The sequence below is a fragment of the Phaseolus vulgaris genome, chromosome 8 (genome assembly GCF_051622355.1).
Source record: "Phaseolus vulgaris cultivar YP4 chromosome 8, ASM5162235v1, whole genome shotgun sequence".
Lineage (NCBI taxonomy): Eukaryota > Viridiplantae > Streptophyta > Magnoliopsida > Fabales > Fabaceae > Phaseolus > Phaseolus vulgaris.
Genome location: NC_143505.1, coordinates 990,144 through 1,012,136, shown reverse-complemented (window position 1 = coordinate 1,012,136; position 21,993 = coordinate 990,144). Strand labels below are relative to the sequence as shown.

Sequence of the window (21,993 nt, the reverse complement as noted above, 5' to 3'; positions counted from 1 at the left end):
GTATAAATGATTTGTTTTTGTTTGCAACACATTTTTAATCGATTAAAAATATATGTATGCATTTTATTAAATGACATCATTAAGGTCTTTTGCTACCTTACAGAGTCTCTAAATCATGAATATTTAGTTTGTTTTAAAAGCTATATTATGCGTTATATGTTGAAAAGAGAGTAAAGTAAAAATAATTTAATTAAATCATCCCTGAAAAAAAAAACAAAAGACTTTTAGAGAAAAAGGAGAATAAAATGTACGTAGCTGGAAAAAAAAAGAAAGTGAAAGAGAGAGAAGGAACCTTCTGGGATTCAACGGATAAAGTGATCCCAAAAACTTAAGAATAAGTAGTCCACTTGCAAACATTTTTGCAAAGTATTACAACATGATAACAACTTTATCACTACAAAGATTATTGCAAAAAACAACAATGATTGTTATGTACAACACCATGTAATAATCTACAATCATTAAGAGAAAATACGTGGTTATTGTTCAATTCTCCTAATCAACTAACATTAATACTTACAGTGGTTTTTCTGGGAGTGAAAACCCTATTTAGGGTTACAATAATAGTTGCTTTTTTATATTATAAGTGTATAAATGAAAATAAAAATTAATTGAAAAGCAAATATAAATATATAGCATGTATGAAATATAATTATACATAGTCAATTAAATTAGAGTTTAGTGTACGGGCAGCAAAGTGAAATAAAAATCTGTCTTTTTATTTTTCATAAAAGTTATATGTTGTCTTATTCCAAAAGCATGCATATATATATATATATATAATGTACCATATATATATATATATATATATTCAATCCTTATCCTTGTTTTTGAATACATAGTCCTTTACCTGACATGTTATGATGCTTTATACAGTGAATAATTTTTGTAAAAAGGTATAAGTGAATACACATTGGATTAATGGGGAGTTAGGAGTAACAGTATTCGAATTGTCTGTGGTAGGCAGCAAGAATCAAATTCCCTTCAACACCTTTCGAAAATGATTTCTGATATTTTAATATACCTTCTAAAGTTTGATTGCACTCCAGCGTTTTTCAGTTTCCACGAAGTTTCAATAATTGAGGCTAGCTATAGGTACCATGGCAATTCAGAGTTTTTGTCCCAAAGCACATTCACAAAAGTAGAAAAAGGGTGTGTGTACTATACATTCATTCATTGACCCTTCTGCATCACACTTCCAAGCACCAAGTGTAAAGAAAAAGCTGCTAGATCTACGATAACAAGAGCCGTGTGGTGTGAGATCACAAATTCTTAAATATGTGTAAATTGAAAAGATGTTCATGTTGTCAAGTAAAGAGTGGTGGAAATTCAGTTGTATGATATCAGCTAATAGTTTCTCCTTTGTGTCAGATATTAATTGTTGCTTACATTATATATTACATGATGGAGCATGCATTTACGTTGTCTTCACTGAAAAGGGACATGAATTTCTCTTCTGTCTCAGCAGAAGGTGTAAATGATTGCATGTTGCGAACATAGCCAGAGGGTGCCCTTTTGTCATACACCCCAGAGGCATGAGGATATGTCACCACATGCTGTGGAACATAGGGCCAAAACTCAGCTCTTTTCTTCCCAGTTCTCTTTACCCTATTCAACACCTTGTTTGGATCAACACAACCATTCACTGTCACCCTGCTTTGCTTTCGGTTTATCTCCACAGATTTTACTCCTGCAACATATTGCACACACCATCATTAACCTTCAAGTCAAATCTGATTCACATAATGCACATTTAAGATGTGATTTTGATTTTTTTATCATTAAGAAATAACCCATATAAAAGCTCTGAGATGTCCTTACAATACAACACAACACCTTCTATCTGACTTTTCAAAACTAACAGTTAATTTGTTTTCCCTTTCTATATTTGCTTGCTACAACTCACATAACTCAAAAGCTTAAGAAGTATATGTAAAGTACTAAAATGTTCTTTACGAAAGCATGAAAATTGTACATGTGCAGACCTTGAACTGGAATTCAACTTTAAGAGGATAAGAATTCAAATTTGATCTCAAAACCCATTAGGGTTAACTTAGTGGTATAAGGAGTTTAGTAGATAGTTAGTGTGAGATTTTAGGTCAGCCACCATTGCTGAAAACATTATTCAACACATTATATATGCAAGGTATCTAATATGTGTAGATATCAAGTAATAAAAGTTGGATTAGAAGTTGGAACCTTTCATTTTGGCTACTGCATTTCTGACTTTTCGTTCACAGCCATCACAGTCCATCTTGACTTTGATCTCAACTGTCTAAAACGAAGAGCAACATATATATGAGGATGAATGATATATAATATAAGTAGCTGCAACAGCTAGAAATGAAACTTGGGAAGTTAGAAAAGTGTGGAGGGAGAAGGTGTTGTGGCACGTGAAAATTAAAGGAAACCCTACCTGCATTGTTTTGATCTTTCTGCTTGGAACTGTGCAAAAGTTGGAGATGATGTTGGTAAGTGCACCCATTTTCCTTTCCAAAAGGTAAAGGGCAAAGATGGGGAGATGAAATGAGTGAGTGAGAGAGAAGACAAAGGCACAAATCAAACATGAGGGCGTGGTGTTTATATAGAAACTAAAAGATTCACATGGTGAGAAGGTTGAACTTCCAAAGTGGTGTCTAGAAGTGTGCTAGTAACAAGTTCATCTTAAAAAGTGGAGTGACGAATCATTTATAAACTTTTTCTTTAAAATTTCATCTGAATTTGGTTTAGGGTTTATGGTAGTTTGATCTGGTTTAGTTTACTGATTTTATGGAAAATTCTTGTTTTTAAGAGTAGTTTGATTAATTTTAAAGTAGTTTAATTAGTATTTTGTTACCTAATGAATATATTGATTTACTCGTGAAATGATTGATATTTATTTATTATTATTGATAAAAAAAATGGTTAAAAGGTTAAACTTTAAAGCGGTTTCTAGAATATTAAATTATTAAAATAAACAAAAAAATGTAGTGGACATAGGTGCCCATAAAGCTAGATTAGTGGTTTATAAGAAGAACATGGAAGATATATGCTTTAAAATATGGTCTTGTGGTGCCATGTTCTATTGAAAAAATAAACACTTGTTTAAAATCCACGCAGAATTATAAAAAGTGATTTTTGGCTGTCTTCCTTTTCTGTCAATGATAAGAATGTCTTGCTTTCCAACATTCCATACATTGATTCAAACTTATACGTTGAGATTTTTTTTGCAACGCATCATTAATTGTTTTTTTATCATATAATAAAATAATATTTTGATTTGGACATCCTAAAATAATTTGTATTTTAATCAAATAACTTTTAAACTCAAATATTTGTTGAAAAATTAAGTACGACTAGTTAGTTTCACATTAACTAAGAAAAAAAAAAGAAACTTAAGATTTAAGTTACATTACTTTCACATTATGGCTATAAAATATGAACCATATTTCTAATATTTTAAATTGATAGAAACAAATAACCATGGTTTAGTATTAAATTGAAATTCATATTAACTTTTGAATTTAATAAAAAAATCACAGCATATTAGAATTTAATTTGACCGAAACACTTATTATTATTATTATTTTTTCTTTATGAATATTCTTTTTAGTAATGTAAAATGTTTTATATTTTCATTCAGAAAAATGGCGTTAATATAATTTTTGAATAGTTATTGTAAAAATGAACAAAATTATTGTAAATAATACTTTGCAAAATTAGATGTGGTGTAAAAGTGTGTTAAGTGTGAATGCATAACCTATTTTCTTTCTTTACAACACGTTGTCTTAAAGGACACACCTCCCATCCCAACAAGTACAATAAAGTACGTGTCTAAACAACACAAGTATGTTCTCTATGACAACACTAGTATGAGAAACGAAGATAAAAAAAATGTTCATTATAAAGTGAAAAAAAAAGTTGGTAAGAGAAAGCAAAGATAAAAGAAATTCTTTATCATAAAGTGAAAAAAAGTTGGTAAAAAACAGTTTATAAAATACGATGTTCAACAGTACGTGTAAGTTTTATTATTGTGGAAGAAGATGAAAACATTAGAATCTAACAACAATCATATAGCAGTTAACCATTTTCAATCATTTTCTATTTTTTATAGCAATACAAACTTTAAAAAAAATAAACAATAAATATAAAATATTTAACCTACGTGTGTGTATATATATAATTTTTAAATAATATTATTTTAAAGGTGTTATTAGAAATAAATGTTAAGGTTATATTTAAACTTGTGAAAGAGTTGGAGAAAATATTTAAAGAAAAGAATTAAAGGAGGTGTATAGTGTTTGAGCTCAATTTGGGTTAATTATAATGAATAAGAATGATGAATAAGTGAAAATTGGTTAATAGATGTGATATATAGGAATGTTATATATATTGAGTGAACATAAAATTTCCAAAGTTAGTTATATTATTTACCCTCCAATAGGAGAGGAGAATATTTGACCAACCTAAAGTGCAAAGTGGCTATAGCTTTCAAACCCTAAAAAATAAGGCAAAAAGAAGAAAAGGAGTATTCAACCCCACATGCTTAACACAACACAACCAAACATCAAAATTCTCTCCTCACTTCCAACACTTTCCTTTTTTCTTCCATCACATTCATTCCCCAATTTTTCAATTTCAATAAGTCCTTTTTAATAAAATATAAAAAAAAATATTTTCTCTTAACTTTTATATTATTATTGGAAAAAGAATAATTTCCATGCCAATCATTTTCTTTTTCTTTTTTGCTTTTGTAGGTGTGGAAGGGCTATGGATTTCTTTTGTAAAATAAGGTCAAATTTAGTTTTGTAATTTAGAACGGTCCTAACATCAGTGTTGAGGTTGTATCAGTGTTGAGGTTGTACAACACTTGGTGTAGAACGATTATGTTTAGATAGCTGGAATGTTAAAGAAGTCCAAGTCTAATGTATCTTAGGTGATAAGATTTTCTTGATTTTTATATAAGGGTTGAGACACTCCTAAAATATCCTCTTTTAATTTATTTATTTATTGTTGATAAAAAAAAATATTGCATGTTGGAGATCCCACATCGATTAGAGATGAAGACAATTCATTATATATAAGTGGGTGCAAACCTCACCTCATGAGTTGGGTTTTATGAGGTTGATTTAGGCTTAAAGTTCACATTGTAATATGGTATCAAAGTCATTTAAAGTCTATCTTAGTAAATGTTTGTTTGATTTTACGAAGACAATTCATTGTATATAAGTAGGTGCAATCCTCAACGCATGAGAGTTGATGTTTTGTTATATAATTTATCTACCTCTATTAGAGTCTCTTCTTTTTAGAGTCCTCTTCTTTTAATCATAACAATTGTTGCATTTTTTTAAATTCTTTTTTGTGTGAGCTTTTAGTTAATCTTGTCACCTTCATTACTTTAATGCTATATTTATTCAAAATCACTTCATATATATATATATATATAATTTATTCTTTTGTAATGTTTGTTTAGAATAAAACTTAATAAAACTAGATTAAATACCCTAAATTAAAATGTTAGTTTAATAAAACTTAATATAAATAGTGGAATTCTCAAAAATCCATTTGTAGACAAACTATAGGTTAGTTTTTTTTTTTATTATTTCATTTGTCCTGTTTTTCTTGCATCCAATGTAAAGTTTATTGGGAGGCAAAGTAAGTATTAACGTTGAATTGAATTGTGTTTATTTTATCACCACTTTTTCTATTTATTAATATAACTAGATTTTGTCAAAGTAGTAATTAAATTAGATAAATTCCAAAAGAAATTATTTTGCTGAAAAAAATATACACACATAGTGTCTATTTGTTGTCAAACAAACTTTAGTGTAATAAAAATGGGAGAATTTCGTCGTTAAAAAAGTAAATGAACATGTTCTCTCTTGCTTTAACGATGACGCTTTTGGAATTATCTTACTTGAATAAAAAATCATATTTAAATGAAAATAATGTTGTTTTATTTATTTAAAAACAAAAATGACATAAACATTATATAACGACTTTCAAACATTTCAAAAAAACTCAACCAACTTATTTTGCCAAGTTAAATATAGTTAACAAGTTTAAAAACCCACTCATTACTACAAAATCAAATAGATTAAAATCTTTTAAAAAAACACCTACAAATTTATTTATTAGTTTTTATCATATCTCTAACTGAAACTATTTCCATTGTATACCTCACTAACCATTTAAAAATACATACTATTACTAATTTAGTTTCAAACTAATTTTCTCAAACACAAAAGTTACATAACCACTTAAGAAAAAGCACAAATTGATTTTTCATTATATATATATTTTGTTAACATTTTACTATGTATACATTATTTAAAATTTGTTATTATAAAACATTTTGTATTATAAATTTTTCCCTTTTTGCTGTTCTATTTTCCATTTAATTTTTTGAAATGTTAAATACCAGTATGAATTTTTCATTTAATATTTCTAAACCAAATATCAGATAATCTATGAAAATTACAGCAACAAATTAAACACGACAGAAAGAGACATAGAGGGATAAGAGTGTGTGGATAAAATAAATGAATAAAATAGCAAATTTATCCGAAAAAACGAAAAGCGGGTGGGGCAAGAAGGCCCGATAAAAAAACGGGTCCAAAGTTCTGAACCATAGCTATTAGCTACTCTTACATTACACACTGCACTAACGACTTTGCACAACAACCACCATTTCAACGGTGAGGTGAGTTTTCCGGTGCTTTTCTTCTTCCATGTTAGCCTCTTATCTTTCTTACGCTCAAAACTCAATTTCGTCAAAACCAATTCTACTCTGAAACCAAACGCGTACACATACACAGTAACTGCACGTTGTGAAGTTTCCTTCAGAAGTCGATTTCTGCGAAATTTTGTTACAGATTGTTATTTTCATTTAAAGAATAAATGTTGAGTGGAACCCTAACTCTCAATCAATTGAACAGGCGCAGCTGCAGTCCGCTTCGACAGATCCTCTATTCGTCGTTCTCGAACCTGCAAAACACAATTCATTGCTGGTGAGTTTTTAACTCTTTGATTAGGTATGTCTACCTTTGTGTGCTTGTTGTATTCTAATGTGTAAGAATGGATAACGCGGTTCATTGCAGCTTTTTAAATTGTTCTGAAATGGATTTTGCTTGCTTGTTTGTCTGTTTGTTATAGCTAATAAAAGGAAGTTGGATGGAGGACTAAAGTATCGTAGATGTTTAGCAAAAGTTGAGAACCTTTCCTAGATGATGTGTGAAAGGATACCTTGAAATTATTATTACAGAATGAAAATTAGAAGCATTTTAATTTAAATGTCCAACAAAAATATCCTAAAATTGATTCAGGCCCTAAGTGAAAAACGCAAATAAAACTGAATCATTATTAACAATTTTTTACTTTCCTTTAAAAGACATTTGTAATTTCCTTTTGTTTCTGTTTTAAGTATTTTAGGTTAGTGTCCATTATAATTTCTAAGCAAGTTTTAGTTTGTTTACAGTGCATTGTGTGTGGGATGAAATTGGTGCTTATCTATATGTTTTGAAGATGTTTCTGGTCCAAATACCATTATAAAGGTGAACACCACTTGAGTTTATAGGATTAAAATTAATTGTTGTGTTTTGTGTTATACTGTGTTATTGGGTGTGATTTTCTTTCATTTTATTTATTCGGAAAGCATACATGTTGACATCATAATGTTGGGGTTGTTGGTCTATGGTCTCTATTTGTTGTTAACCTCCTTTCAGAAAAAAAAATGATCAGTTTTCGATAGAAAAGAGGTTGAGTTGTGGATTTTTTCCTCTTAAATTGTGATATGGCCAAGTGACCATTTTGTCCATCTTGATTTATTTTGGCTAAATTGCGTTTTCTCTACTTAGCCTCCCTCCAGCGAGGCACTGGATTCTGGAGGATAAGAGCTTATCAAGAGTAGAGCTTCCTCGTAAAATCTGTTTCTGCCTACTGTCAAGTGCGCTTCAAATATAGCTGGTTAAGATTCTCAAGTGCATGGCAATGGTGATCTCTTCTGTTCATGCCACAGTATTTGCTAGGGCCTCTTTCTTTTGCCAAAGTAATGGCCTAAGAAGCTTTAGATCGTGTTTACCTTTCTCATCTTCAGCTGCTTCCGTTTCCACTCACAATCTTTCACAGAAGAAGTGGAGGCAGCCAGTGTCGTCAGTGTTGGATTTTGGTGGAGTCAAGATAAGCAGAGAAGGTACTTTGGGTATTACCTTTGGTTTTTCTTTTATATTTGAATGTTTATTGTCTCGTGATGCTTATTTGAGCTGTAATCACATAGTATGATCCACAGAAAACCTTCAAACTTGGTTCATGCACTAATATTCCCATTTTTCCCATTGTTTTGAATCACTATTTTTATGGTAATTTTTAAGGAGAATGTCCTAGACTGTTTACCTATTTTCACACTTTCTGCTGGTCAATGGCATTGAAGTCGTTTTATTTAATTTTCACATTTTGATGTAACTGCTGCTGTAGAGGTGACTGACATATTTTGGGCTGTGTATAATTTGCTTGATTTATTGACATTTTTACTTTCTACGTGAAAATTGTTCTTTGGTGTATACAATATTAAATTCTCATAATTTCTTATTTGTGGTCTTCTAGATGTGGTGAGGGATGATCCTACAAATAATGTGCCAGACAATATATTTTCAAAACTTGGAGTGCAGCTTCACAGGAGGGATCAACACCCTTTAGGGACATTGAAGAATGCAATATATGAGTATTTTGACACAAATTATTCAAATAAGTTCGAAAAGTTTGATGATCTTTGCCCTATTGTTTCAGTGAAGGAGGTATGAAAAATAAATTAAGGAGTTAGTTGTGATGCACTGATATTATTAGTTTTTTGTTACTCGGTTTCACGCTTGTTGATACACTATTTGCTACTTCTGCATTTAGTTCCTTCTAGATATATTCTGATTTTTAGTTTGAGTATTTCATGCCATTAAAGTTCTCTGTTTGTTACTTGATGTTATTTGAGTATTTGCAAGTTGCTTTTCTTCTGTAGGTAAAAAATATTTGTAGATTATCAGATTACAAATCTCAATTTTTAAGATCAATATACTTTGAGTTTAAATCCTCAAAAAGGCCTCTAAAAAAGGATAAATAAGTACTTTGAAAGTAATTGATACTAATTTAGTTTTGGATTTATTTTAATTACGTATGTTTATAATTCATATTATATATTATTTCTTTGATATGAACTTGCTCAGCTGACCGGTAAAGAAAACAGAGCTTTTGCTTTAGCATTAGTGGATATTCACATATGATCGACTCATTGACCTTATATTTTTCCTTCTTTTGCAATGCTTGTTTGAAACATGTTGCAGTTTTTGTTTGGGTTTGTGTGGCTTATAACATGCTTGGCAGCCTTTAAACAAATGACTCTTCTGTCCTTTCATGAAACTGCTTTTGATGAAATTATATCATTCTTCTTTCTTTTCTTGTACATGGTTTTGCCTTTGATCAAATGACTTCATTCTTCAGTAGTCTTTTATGATGCTATTTAGCCGGTATCTACAGATTCTTTAATCCTTTCCTTTTGGAAGGTTGTATAAAATAGTGGAAAAAGAGGGTTAAAGAAAGAATGCTATTCAAAAAGGTGACTATGGTAACATTGTTTGTAGATAACTGCATATATGAAACAAATATTAATGGTAGCTTTTGAGTATAATTTTTCTTTGTTTCTGATGCATCTACCATATTTATAGGTTGAATTGCAAGTTTCACAATCATATTCATTTGAACTAATGAAATTAATCATTGAAAACTTAGCTAAAAATACTACTATGTATTGTCAATATTACATTTTCAGCACAAGTAAAATGTGCCTCCTCAGCACTGCTAAAATGGTACTTCTAACCATTGTGTTTTATTGATTATCTTTTTGCTTATTGTGGTGTTTTGAACTATGTCGTTGGGTTTCTTTGTCACAATCTCCTTGTTGCAGAATTTTAATGAGGTCTAGGCTACTTACAATCTTTTTCTTGTTGCAGAATTTTGATGATGTCTTGGTTCCTGAAGACCATGTAAGTAGGAGCTACAATGACACTTACTATGTAGACCCTCAGACTGTTTTAAGGTGCCATACAAGTGCTCATCAGGCAAAATTATTGAGAAGTGGTTACACTCATTTCCTTGTTACTGGAGATGTTTATCGTAGGGATTCAATTGATTCAACTCATTATCCTGTCTTCCATCAAGTATGTCTCCATATGCAGTAACTAGTTTAATCTTATAAAAACTAACTGAATATAATTTTCTCTTTTTTATCATGCAGATGGAAGGCTTTCGGGTTTTTTCTCCAGAAGATTGGGAGGCATCAGGAATGGATGCCTCGTTATTTGCAGCAACAGACTTAAAGAAATGCCTTGAGGGTCTAGCAAGTCATTTATTTGGTATTTTGAAATGGCCGGTAGACATACTTCATTTTTAATTGCTGTATTTTGATAATTAACGAGGCTTTGTAAGATGAATTAGTTAAAGCAAAGAAAGTAATTAATTTAAATCTTTTAAATACTTCATCATTATTGCATATATATGCATGCATTTCCTATTGTTCAATACAAGATAAAAAAAACTCTTTAAAGTATTATTTAATGTAGAAATTTGCTTTATGACTTTTGACTTTGGACAAGAAATTATGTACACAAGGTGCCTAGTTATGAGCTTGTGATATTCCTTTGAAGCCGAGTATAACTGCTTATTAATAATTTTTCCCTTTTCCTGGTTCAGGTGCTGTGGAAATGCGCTGGGTGGATACTTATTTCCCATTTACTAATCCATCTTTTGAACTTGAAATATATTTCAAGGTATGCTATACATTTTTGTCTCTTCAAATACCGTGTTTATATGATTCCTGTAACTAATCATGTTGCCGATAAAAGTTATGCATTTAAAAGCACATCGGTGTTTGTTACACCTGTTATTTATTCCTACACTTGTTGTATTTATTTCTCTTCTTTCCTGTCATTTTCCCCTGAATTCTTCTGATTCTAGTTTTGTAACAGCATCAAGTAATGTTTAATATATCTTTTATTGCAGGAAAACTGGTTGGAAGTTTTGGGGTGTGGAGTGACAGAGCAAGAGATTCTGAAAAGAAATGGGAAACCTAATAGTGTTGCTTGGGCTTTCGGCCTAGGGTTGGAGAGGTTAGCTATGGTTCTGTTTGACATACCTGATATTCGTCTCTTTTGGTCAAATGATGAGCGATTTACCTCCCAGGTATTTCACGGATATGTTCAACAAGCATCCCTCAATATTGTCACAAATTTATGATTTAGTCATCTTGAGATCTGCAATGTTATTTGTTTAGTTCTTTTGTAATCTCGTCTCTAATGTTTTGCACATGCTTGCTTTTTATAATTTTATATACAGTTTTCCAATGGTGAATTGGGAGTCAAATTTAAGCCATTTTCAAAGGTAACATATACATGTTTAAATGCCTGCCTATCCTTGATTAATTTGTTATATTTTTTTTTCTAAGTATCTTCATGCCTAGGAATATCTCTTATTCTTATTCCTTAATATGTTCTGATATTGAAACTTGAAAGCTAGATGAGAAATATTCATGTAATTGAAATTTTGATGGTCTACAGTTAGCTGTTGACCTACATTTTTCATGGGTCATGTCATGACTCTGCTGCTTTACTATGTTAAAAGCCTGTCATGATTAGATTTGGATAGTTAGTTATTTTAAACTAAACAAATTTAGAGTATATTTTCTGCACCTTAGATTCTTGTGAAATGATGCCCATCTTCTATGTAAAACTCAGACAAGAAGGCATTTTAACTTAGTAATCTTTCAAGATCTTATCATTTATGTTCTCAGCATGTCTGACTGTTTTGATTTTTATCTTTAGTGCTGAAGAATTTATAAATGGACACATTGCTAAATATTGTGAGAACATTCTAATTCTTTTATGTTTATCTTTGAAGTATCCTCCATGTTACAAGGACATGAGTTTCTGGCTCAGTGAATCATTTACCGAAAACAATCTGTGCGAAGTGGTCAGAGGAATAGCAGGGGATCTCGTAGAGGAGGTACATCTTTGAATAATTTGGCAGAACTTCTTTGTGACACTAAAACATTTGTTTGCATTTGTAATTAGTGGCTTTCTTGCGTATGAAATTATCTGATCTAGTGTTGTTGACCAGTGTTTACAATATTTATGGACAGTTTGGTTTCGCAATAAATCACCAAATCACCATACCCATATTATAAGCCTGCTAAAATCATTCAACCAGAAGCTTAAAACTTCATTTGCCTCAATATTTTATTGGCCGAAATTAATATGAAAAGGAAAAACTGAGTTCTTCTTTAGGGAATAAGTTTTCAAACCAAAACACTAGAAATAGCCTTTACAATCAACATCTACAAAGGCCATAACATGTATCTTAATTCTATTATAGACTACATGGCAGCGGCTATACTGCTGGGTCAGATGAAGATTCCTTAGTGATGATGCATAATATGAAGAGTTTGAGATTAAGAAAAAGAAAGAGAAGAAAGAAGATAATCAAGGAGTTGCTGATGTGGCAGTTAGGAATGATTATAGGGAGAGGATGAAGGAGTGGGGAGGATTATTACGTATCTTTTCAGTTAGAATCCTCAGGGATGGGTAGAGACGATTATTCCTTTTTGAGGAGCATAGCTCCGGTTGTTCTTGTCCGAGAGCTTAGTCCCTTTCTGCATCTGATTGCTTAGAATATTTAGTTAGAGTAAACTTTGCCCATCTTTAATAGCATAACCTATCATCTGGGTGTTGTCTTTGGCTTCATACAATTATTCCCCAGTGAGTCCTCAGATGGATCTGATGGAACCACCACACACATTCCATTGTTTTTCACTTGGACACATCACATGTCAATATTCGTGGCTGACCACCACTGTTGTTTGAGGTTCTCTGAAATATTACTACCAGGAAGAAAATATTGAGCAAAAAGCGATCTTTTGTTTTCTTGTCCTTACTTGGCTTTTCAATTGTTTACCCTCGCAGTCTTTCTTTTCTTCTCTTTTTCTTAGATTAATCATTTAGCTTTTTAACATGGTTTTAATATCCTTCCCCTATGAGTCTGTACTAAGTTTGGTCCTTTTTTCTGTTTCTGTTTTTACTTCTCAAATTGCAGGTGCAATTAATAGACAATTTTACCAACAAGAAAGGAATGACCAGCCACTGCTATAGGATTGCATATAGGTCTATGGAACGTTCTCTTACTGACGAGGAAATTAACGATCTGCAGGTATTAAATATACTTAAAATGCTAGTGCAGTCATGATCTTGTTTTGTCATATTTTATTTTGAAAGCTACCAACACTTGTTCCCCCCTTGTCAATGCAGTGGAAAGTAAGAGAACAAGTGCAGAACAAATTGAATGTTGTCTTAAGATGAGCTTCAAATGCTTAAGAGTTTACAACTTTGCTGTGTTTGATCTCAATTTTTGTTAATGTATAGATGTTTTGCGTTCTTTCATAGCAACCGAGACAGATGTAATATTTAATTTCTGCAGTGAATATACACTACATTACGAGCCATAGCCAACCCTTCAGGAATCTGTATTCTCTATTTTCTGTATCTATTTTCCTTCTGAAATCTGTTTGTATGTTTCATAGCAGAGCACTTCTGTTACGATCTTACGGGAAAAATGAAAGAATTCCCGTTGTTGAACAGTGGGCTTGTGGATGATTGTGTATGCATGACCATTTATCAAAACTTTCTATGATGATAAGAAAATCTTAAATCAATTCTTTTGTTTAGTATACCACATCAAAGGGCAACGATGGGGCTTTGTATGATCATATGAATTGATATTGGACAATATCATCAGTTAGGTTCATGACATTAGAATACTTTTTTTGGTGCAATCAACTCATTTTGTCGCCTAACTTAAAAGAAAATCACGTGAAGCTAATTTATTTTCAAATTTGCTCAATGTACCATTTTCCTTTTGATTTCACTTATTACAAAACTGTCTAGTGTTAGGCTTGGTCTCAAATTTTTGATAAAAAAAATAGGTAACCAATGTAAAACTTCATTATGTCTTAGGTGATTTCACTCCCAATGACTCCATATTATCTGCTTCGGAATGTTTAGATATCTTTAGATTAACTTTTTAAACACTAATTATTGATTATAAAAATTGATTCTCCGATACTTCCACTCGTCTTTTGAAAGTGCAATAAAATAGAAGTTCTTTTGATTTGCATTCAAAATAACTTTTTAATCTCTTCTCCGACTTATACATAACATAGTAAAAGAGAATGTGATACTTCATTTGACCGTTTAAAGAAAGATGAAAGAAAAAGGTTTTAGTAAAAGTAAACAAGAAAATAAATGTAATGTAAAAAATCCAGCTGGAAACTGATGAATAGAATAAACAGATTACTTTCCTAGCACTATGAGAAGTTGACTGCTTCTTCCTGAACTATCATCCCATAAATTTTTATATTCCAAAAATATTTGTTTTTAATATTTTGATTACATAATTCAAAAGTTTTTTTCTTTGTTTGGCTTCAAGTTTTTATGAATCCAAAAGCAGCCCAACCCTCATGAGGATAAAAACATTATTATATTCATTAACGCATCAAATATACTGGAAGCAATTAAAGAAATTTAAGAAACTAATATACAGTATGAATGTTACGTAGATTAAAATTAAAATAAACAGATTTCTGAGTCCACTCTTCCCCAAACTCATACTGCAACGGGTGTTTCTCCTTCTTTAGATGGTTTCTTCAAAAACTTGTGCTCTGAGGGCAATTTTTTCTTCGCTTTTCGGCTTCCTTCAATATTCCATTGATCCCATACCCGAGTTTTTGGTGGTGGTGTTGCATCTCCAATTGGTGCAACTAATCCTGGTTTTCCATCATCAATAACCCCATCAACTAAACCATACTCCTTAGCTTCCCATGGATTCATAAAATTGTCTCGATCCGTGTCCACTTCAATCTGAATCAAATCAATTAAAGGGGTAAAAATTAACAGCAAATTAATGTCATATATTAGATAATGGGGATGCATTTCATATCTAACCTGCTCTTCAGGCTTCCCTGTAATTCTTGATAGTATCTTGTTGATCTTAATCTTGTGATATGCCATTTCTCTTATACGAATGCTCATATCAGTAGCCTACAATTAAATTTTATCATTTTCCAATAAAGCTTTTGCTCAAAGCCATTAATACAATAACTTATCATACATATTCTATGTGCCTAGTAATCACAATAGACATCATGAATTCCTAATGGAACATGATACTTTGACAACCCTTATAGTTGTATACAACTATTGATGTCATGGGTTTAGAAATAAATATATATAATAAATGGTAAGTTTGAAATTAAATGATATGAAAAAAAATTAAAATAATAGTATTGGGAGTTGTAATGTGGTTGTATAAAAAATGTGAGTTGTCAACGTATCATTACTCTGCTTGCACATCTAATGTGCCGCCCAAAAGAAACAGGTTGCTAAAGCATCAAATGTCTAGTAAACAAAAGAAAATATGAGTATGATGTTTGGTTTATCCTTAAAAGAACTTGGAACAATGCACTAATCACAAAGTTTCATGTCTAGATGGTAAGTTTATAGTAATGGCTTCAGTCAGTAATGGCAAAGCATGTTTGGTGATTGAAATTTATTTGTAATAAACCACATGTCTCATATACTTGCAGAGTATACGAGAAGATAGTTTGTTATGAGCATAAACACAAATCAAATAATGTCAACTAATAAGTTTCACAGTTATATTTAAGCAACATATTTTGTGGAGTATATTGTTTTTAAAAACATAGGTTCTTTTACTCATATCAACTTGGAATTGAGTTAAACATAGATAATTGCAGTAAAGGGAATTGCATTCCTTCCACATCCCACTCTTCTCTTACATGCTTGAAATCTAAATTAGCTTTACTTTTAACCTGATCATGTTGAGGAAAATGAGAATAATAATGAAAAACTTCAGACCTACTGCATATTGACAATCATCAAAGTCGACAAGAGGGTGATCTTACCTTTCCACCAGCAGTTCCAAGTGGCTGATGAATCATAACTCTTGAATTCGGCATACAATACCTCTTCCCTTTTGTACCAGAAGCAAGGATAAATGCACCCATGGACGCAGCAAGCCCAAGGCAAACAGTTGACACATCTGCCTTGCACAACTTCATGGCATCATAGATTCCCATCCCTGCATGAAATGATAAACAAAGAGCAATTAGCATACCACATACAAATTTCAGATTCATTAAACTTAACAAGACACAAACTTCACTGAGAGAAGTTTCCTTTCCTATCATAATAAATTCAATATATTCAATCTTTTATCTTCATAAACGAGATTCAAATTTGCATACATACAAATTAGCTCGTGAATCAGCATGGTCAATTTCTTGTTTTACCAGTAAAATACAGCAGGGTATAAAAAGACAATTTAGTGCTTTCTGAATTATCTTATACCTGCAGATATATAACAATGCTGCAGTCAATTCTCTCTAAGCTAAGTGTCTGTTTATGTTACCACAAGCAGGCAAAACACTAAACTGAGCTATTAAACACGATAGCTGCTGCCAGGGATTGAGAAATTTAACATCTAATTACAAATTTGGGCTTAAGAATCAAGTGCATCCGTTAGTCTCTATTGGATAAAACGTAAAAAATACATACCAGCAGTAACAGAACCACCAGGTGAATTTATAAATAACTTGATGTCTTTCTTTGAATCTTCAGCGTCCAAAAACAAAAGCTGACTAATGATAAAATCTGCAGTCATATCATCCACCTGATCAAACAAAGCAATTCACAAACACACCATCAAATACTGTCTCACTCTCTTCAGTTGCATTCACTTCTGTGCTTTATTTTATTTTTATTTTTATTTTTATTTTCTTATACTGGGCACCCCAGTTCAGAATGAACTCACATTAACAAGTCAAAAAAAAATTCAAAATCCACAGAGCACCAAACAATATCTCAACAGCAATTTCACACTATCATGTCAAATTCACACTATCTCTCTCCTGTTTGTTCATACTTATGTTATTGTGAGCGTCCTTTGGAATGAACCCACATGAACAAGTTCAAAAATTTCCCTTAAAAACATAATCAGAGAGACAAAGGGTATTCATAACACGATGAAACAACAAAATCCACCCCAAATATTTATACGTAGATAGAGAACCTGAGAACCCAAAAAGATAATTCTTTGGCGGAGAAGCATGTTGGTGGTATCGAGCTCTTCGAATCTGGGAAGCCACGCGGAAGAGGTGGTTGCAGACAAATCGTGTGGAGAAACGAGCCAGTTGGAGGACAAGGTTGGTCTGGAGGCGTTAACGATGAACAAAGGTTTGGTTCTTCTGGTTTTGGTTGAAGCTGTGGAAGTGGGAAATTGAGAGTGGAAAAGCGCATGCTTATGCTTCAACTTTGCGCTTAAGGGTATACATGACGTTGACGATAAACTCACCTCCATCTTCTTCTTCTTCTTCTTCTTCTTCTCTTCGCTCTTTCTCCCTCTTCTTTCTCTTCTGTGTTTGCTACATGTGGTGATGCCCCTTTCTTTTATGCTCATCAACGTAATTTGGGCCTAGATTTGGGCTCAAGTCTTCTTCTGCAGGCCCAAATATTGTCAGTTTTTTTTTTTCACTTTGCTTTGTATTTGAGAAATTAGTTTTTAAAATGCTTTTTTCAAAAACTATTTTCCACACTTTCTTTTTCACACTTCTCATACTAGCATGTTCAGATTTATTATTTAAATTTTTACGAACTAAATTCTAACTCATGCATAAATTTTACAGTTTTTTCTTATCATAAAAGTATATAGCAAATTTAGAGTTTCTTTTAAAAGTGTAAAATAATTAATTCCCAAGGTATTAAATATCTTAATTATTACCTTTGATATTGAAGTGCACAATGAACATGTAAATTGTTTTATTTATTTAATTGGTTGATATCTATTCTATACCAATATATAAGATTTTTCATTATAACTGTGTTTTTGGTATACATAAATTTATTTTTATTTTATTAATTTATTTTGGTATAAGATTTTTCATTATAACTGTTTTTGTGTTTTTGGTATACATAAATTTGTTTCTATTTTATTAATTTATTTTTGTTATTTTATTATTTTGTAATTTAAGCAGTTAACCAAGCAGTTTTTTAGTTTTAAAAATTTAGTTTATTTATTATTATTTAATGGTTGCTAGGTGTGGATCACGTTATTATCTTTAAGAGAGTGAAGAAATTTGTCTACTACTGTTTTGGAATAGTTTTTTTCAATTGTTATTATACAATTATGAAATTATGAAATTTGTGATTGGTTGTACATTGATTATTTTAGTTATATTTCCTTCTTAATATATTATTAGGTATCTCATATATATATTCATCTTTATTAAAATGTAATATAAATTTATATTATTAATATAAGTGTGTGAATAATAATAATATTTATTTAAATTTTAATATTAAATATAATTATATAAATAAAAATAAAAATAAAGTTTCCATTGTTTTACTGATTTTTTATTGTAAACTTTTTTATGTAAATGATAAAATGAATAGTTTTAACCAAAGTAACTTAGATAGGGCCAGATGAATTATTTCATTTGGTTAAATAAATTACATTTTTTTAGCGATTAAATAAATTATTTGTTGTTTGGTTAGTTTTTTTTTTTTTTTCATTATAATTGATAAATAAGTCAAGGCACTGATAAAAAAAGAGTTGAAGGTAACACGAAAGAAAATGTTGTTGACAGTGTTCAAAGAATCAAAACGAAAAGGAGAGAAAAGTAGCAGCAACACATTTCTTATCTGTGAATCGTGATTGGTTCATGGCTCTTTCCTTTTCTCACCACCTTCTTCTCCATGGAAACAAAATGCCTTTTACTGTGCAATCTCAATGCATTATTTCATCAAACCCAAACATATTCACGTACCCATCTATTCGGTGTTGCTCAAGTTTGAACCAAAAAAGCAGCATCAGCCACAGAACTTGCAAGAACTGCAAAACCCAATTCGACCCTTCTCTCAATCACCCTCTTGCTTGTCGATTTCACACTGCCCATTTTGGAGGTACCCACTTCGTTTCTCCAAGTTTAGGTTTTACTTTTGAAATTTATGATTTGAAAAGAGAGAGAAATATTGTATAGAAATGCCCCCAAATTAATGTTGACAAATATGCTCCCAAATTTAAGATATTTATTCTCTTTGGTTTGAATCAAATTACAAAGGAAATGAAATGATGAAACTGTTAGCATGAAGATTTTTCTGTTTCTTATGAGAACTTGACTATAATTTATCCATGAACTCAGTAGTTCGCTTTTGACATGAAATAACCCCTTTAACAGTTTTGGATGTCTTTAGAAGACCTGGTGAAGGAATCCTCAATGTTGCACTGCAATAATTGACCCCGATTAGACAAAGATAAACCCCAGTTACATGAACATAGCTACGAGATTGTAGTATTTCAATTTTGTGTCTATTTAAGCTTTTGAAATGTTCTTGATCGTGTCCTGATCGTTAGAATGTTTTATCAATCTTCAGTGTTAAATAATGCTAAACAGGTGATAAAACTTTTGCCATTTTTACTTCAAAAATTATAAAGGCATGCGATGATTATTCTCATGCATGTTACCTCACAAAACCTTGAGCTGTCCAGGAATGTGCCCTCTAATTCATTGCTACATGAGTTATGAATGTTTGTGTACCCATAAATAAAGTATCTGTTCCTCCAAGATTTTTATTGATTCATTCAGAACCTCACATTTGATATGAAAAATAAGAATTCTTCCAATGATGTCAAAGCATTTAATTAAACTCCTGGCAAAAATCTCGCATCATTGCTTGATTGATTGATGTTAATTAAGTGAAGATGAGGTGGTTTATTTCACTGAGTTTGTTTACCATAACAGCTTTTGTTTTCTCTTCTGAAATTCCCTGTCTTCATGGAGGTTTTGCTGATAAAGTATGGCCAAGTTATAAATATTATCTTTAATTCTTTACTTCAATGAAGGACTATGTAGTTATAAAAACCATTATCAAGAACTTGTTATATCTGATATTCTCTGGTGAAAACCAAATTCATTTCATTGAAAAAAGTTGAGATATTGATATACTAGAGACTTGAGAGGTATAGAAGGGCTTCCACTAAGTGCATTGTTACGGGACCTAACAGCTAACCTTTTCTAAAGCTATCACAATGCCTTTTCTTGTTCACTTTATCCTTAACTACTCTCTTTTCCTTGGGACTTGAAAGCTACGTCTCTGGAACTTGGTGGAAACATCTTTCATCCTCAGATTGGAGTAGGAGTATCACTATAAAATTTAAGTTAACTCAACTTATTAGTTGGAAGTTGGGACATGTAGCATTTGCCTATAAAAACCAACTCATTATCTTCATTTGAAGGGGGAGATTTCCTCTTTGTTTTTGAAATGGAATATAGATATGTGGCCTTTCTTACTCATTAGGTCCTGCTCACAAAGCATGTCATCATTCTGTGCTTTTCAGCATGTTGGTCTGAACCTTACTTGTGTTAGGTGTAAATCCAGTTTGTGATTTACCCCGATTTAAAGTAACTAACACACACACACACAAATTTAATGCTGCAGGGAAGGAAGCTAGAAATCTTATTATCTTGTCTAGAGCCTATGCTGTATTTGCATCATATTAGTATTTTTGCCTGACAAAGCTCAAAGAGCAATTCATGATATTCATGGGCATTGATGATGAAGCACTCCTGATTTTAGCACTCATACCTAGTTGATCCTATGATTTCCCTCTTAAAATAGTGTTTTCTGAAGCCAAAAGTTCTAGCCAAAACATGGGTAGATAGCCATGATGTGAGTCTAAAGTCTAAACAAAAGAAACTAAACTATTAACAAAGCTGAGATTAAAGAAGAATCTATTATGGGGATTATGCAGTTAGAAGACTCATTTCTCATACAAGTATTTTAAGGAAAGGTTTAGCTAGTGAGTCTAAAGTGGAAGCAAATCTTGTGCATTTCAAATTTCAATATTAAGTTTTTCATTTGCATCAATGTTTGGATTTAAGTTGGCTTTAATTCACATCTCTTGCATCTTCCTCTACCACAGGAGAAACTAAGAGAAAGTTTGAGAGTGTGTATGAAGGGGGCACCATGAATACTCCTGACTCTGGCAAAGTTTTTCAGTACTGGCATTGCTGTGGGTCTGAAGATCCATTTGATCCTGGTTGCACATCTTCTCCTCATACTTCTTATGATGATTGATGTAGATGTCATTCATTATCATCCATGAATCAAGTCCACTTCTTCCATTTATTTTTCTTGTAGCTATATATAGTTTCTAAACTCTTGTATAAATTTTAGATTCCTTGAATAATTTGGGAAAATTTAAATGTTGCTCAGATGCAAAACACAAAGTATGTGACCACCATGTAATCTGTCTCCCACAAGGGTATAATTTTCTTGTGATGATGTTGTTGTTCTCTAGGAAGACTTAAAATTGATCACGTTGGAGTCCATTCAACTGTGACTATTAGTAATTAGAGGAGGAGGAGACGGAAAGAAAAAATAAGCTTGAGAAAAAAAAATAAAAATTAACTTGATATTATGGGTAAAGGTGACCATGGGAAGAGGTTTCTAAAAATTAAGTTCATTTTAATTTAAAAAATATATTTATCAGCATTTTCTTCTTTCTTTTCTCTTAGTGTTAGAAATTTATTCAAATATAACAAACCGTTTGTATATATAACCCCGTTAAACGCACAAAAATTGAAAAAGATTTTATTTTTTTTAGCAAAGAAAAAATTGTGCATATTGTGCATATTGAATTCTGTTGTGTTACTAATACGTGTCATATGAGTATATGAGTATCCGATATCGATTCTCCATTTAAAAGACGATACCAATATTTCATTTAAAAGAAGTGTCCGAACATGAAAGGAGAAAAGGACAAGGAAAAGTGAGGGAAAGGATTTGACCAATAAAACATTTGGACAAGCATCTATTTAAAAAACTTGATATTCCAATGCAATGT

At 31.5% G+C, this 21,993-nt stretch overlaps 4 protein-coding genes across 10 annotated transcripts; 2 read left to right on the top strand and 2 right to left on the bottom strand.

Moving 5' to 3' along the window:
- Positions 1–845: 845 nt before the first annotated feature.
- On the bottom strand, positions 846–2,597 carry LOC137823347 (heavy metal-associated isoprenylated plant protein 21). 4 transcript variants are annotated; one of them, XM_068628443.2, is made up of 4 exons: positions 2,417–2,596; positions 2,200–2,275; positions 1,390–1,690; positions 846–1,232 (listed from the first exon to the last, which is right to left on the bottom strand). In XM_068628443.2, the coding sequence occupies exons 1-3, from the start codon at positions 2,483–2,485 to the stop codon at positions 1,398–1,400; spliced, it is 438 nt and encodes a 145-aa protein (XP_068484544.1). In that variant the 5' UTR covers positions 2,486–2,596; the 3' UTR covers positions 846–1,232; positions 1,390–1,397. The 4 variants fall into 4 exon arrangements, with proteins under 4 accessions (XP_068484544.1, XP_068484542.1, XP_068484541.1 ...); XM_068628441.2 differs by having other exon boundaries at positions 1,127–1,232; positions 2,200–2,271; positions 2,417–2,597; XM_068628440.2 differs by having other exon boundaries at positions 1,127–1,690; positions 2,200–2,271.
- Positions 2,598–6,545: 3,948 nt separating this feature from the next.
- Positions 6,546–13,723, top strand: LOC137823346 (phenylalanyl-tRNA synthetase class IIc family protein). 4 transcript variants are annotated; one of them, XR_016514629.1, is made up of 12 exons: positions 6,546–6,682; positions 6,918–6,989; positions 7,836–8,170; positions 8,581–8,771; positions 9,975–10,181; positions 10,259–10,393; positions 10,714–10,790; positions 11,023–11,202; positions 11,356–11,400; positions 11,917–12,021; positions 13,108–13,221; positions 13,320–13,723. XR_016514629.1 is itself a non-coding variant. In XM_068628436.2 (12 exons), exons 3-12 carry the CDS (start codon positions 7,963–7,965, stop codon positions 13,368–13,370), a joined length of 1,296 nt encoding a protein of 431 aa, XP_068484537.1. In that variant the 5' UTR covers positions 6,546–6,682; positions 6,918–6,989; positions 7,836–7,962; the 3' UTR covers positions 13,371–13,723. The 4 variants fall into 4 exon arrangements, 3 of the variants coding, with proteins under 3 accessions (XP_068484537.1, XP_068484538.1, XP_068484539.1); XM_068628436.2 differs by having other exon boundaries at positions 10,259–10,376; XM_068628437.2 differs by having other exon boundaries at positions 6,580–6,677; positions 10,259–10,376.
- An 805-nt stretch (positions 13,724–14,528) lies between these two features.
- On the bottom strand, positions 14,529–17,508 carry CLPP3 (CLP protease proteolytic subunit 3). The gene is made up of 5 exons (XM_068628433.2): positions 17,158–17,508; positions 16,644–16,758; positions 15,992–16,167; positions 15,012–15,107; positions 14,529–14,927 (listed from the first exon to the last, which is right to left on the bottom strand). The coding sequence occupies exons 1-5, from the start codon at positions 17,443–17,445 to the stop codon at positions 14,673–14,675; spliced, it is 930 nt and encodes a 309-aa protein (XP_068484534.1). The 5' UTR covers positions 17,446–17,508; the 3' UTR covers positions 14,529–14,672.
- Positions 17,509–18,707: 1,199 nt separating this feature from the next.
- LOC137823345 (carboxypeptidase) lies at positions 18,708–21,428 on the top strand. Its single transcript, XM_068628434.2, has 2 exons — positions 18,708–19,049; positions 21,070–21,428. Exons 1-2 carry the CDS (start codon positions 18,809–18,811, stop codon positions 21,222–21,224), a joined length of 396 nt encoding a protein of 131 aa, XP_068484535.1. The 5' UTR covers positions 18,708–18,808; the 3' UTR covers positions 21,225–21,428.
- Positions 21,429–21,993: the final 565 nt, after the last annotated feature.

Coding starts and splice junctions, on each gene's coding strand:
- CLPP3 (XM_068628433.2), bottom strand. CDS start 17,445: ATGGAGGTGAGTTTATCGTCAACGTCATGTATACCCTTAAGCGCAAAG. Junction 16,168..16,643: donor TGGTGGTTCTGTTACTGCTG/GTATGTATTTTT, acceptor CATTTCATGCAG/GGATGGGAATCTATGATGCC. Junction 14,928..15,011: donor CAGGGAAGCCTGAAGAGCAG/GTTAGATATGAA, acceptor GATTTGATTCAG/ATTGAAGTGGACACGGATCG.
- LOC137823347 (XM_068628441.2), bottom strand. CDS start 2,567: ATGTTTGATTTGTGCCTTTGTCTTCTCTCTCACTCACTCATTTCATCT. Junction 2,272..2,416: donor GAAAGATCAAAACAATGCAG/GTAGGGTTTCCT, acceptor CGTTTTAGACAG/TTGAGATCAAAGTCAAGATG. Junction 1,691..2,199: donor TGCAGTAGCCAAAATGAAAG/GTTCCAACTTCT, acceptor AATATGTTGCAG/GAGTAAAATCTGTGGAGATA.
- LOC137823346 (XM_068628436.2), top strand. CDS start 7,963: ATGGCAATGGTGATCTCTTCTGTTCATGCCACAGTATTTGCTAGGGCC. Junction 11,401..11,916: donor AATTTAAGCCATTTTCAAAG/GTAACATATACA, acceptor TTATCTTTGAAG/TATCCTCCATGTTACAAGGA. Junction 13,222..13,319: donor AGGAAATTAACGATCTGCAG/GTATTAAATATA, acceptor TTGTCAATGCAG/TGGAAAGTAAGAGAACAAGT.
- LOC137823345 (XM_068628434.2), top strand. CDS start 18,809: ATGGCTCTTTCCTTTTCTCACCACCTTCTTCTCCATGGAAACAAAATG. Junction 19,050..21,069: donor TCACACTGCCCATTTTGGAG/GTACCCACTTCG, acceptor CCTCTACCACAG/GAGAAACTAAGAGAAAGTTT.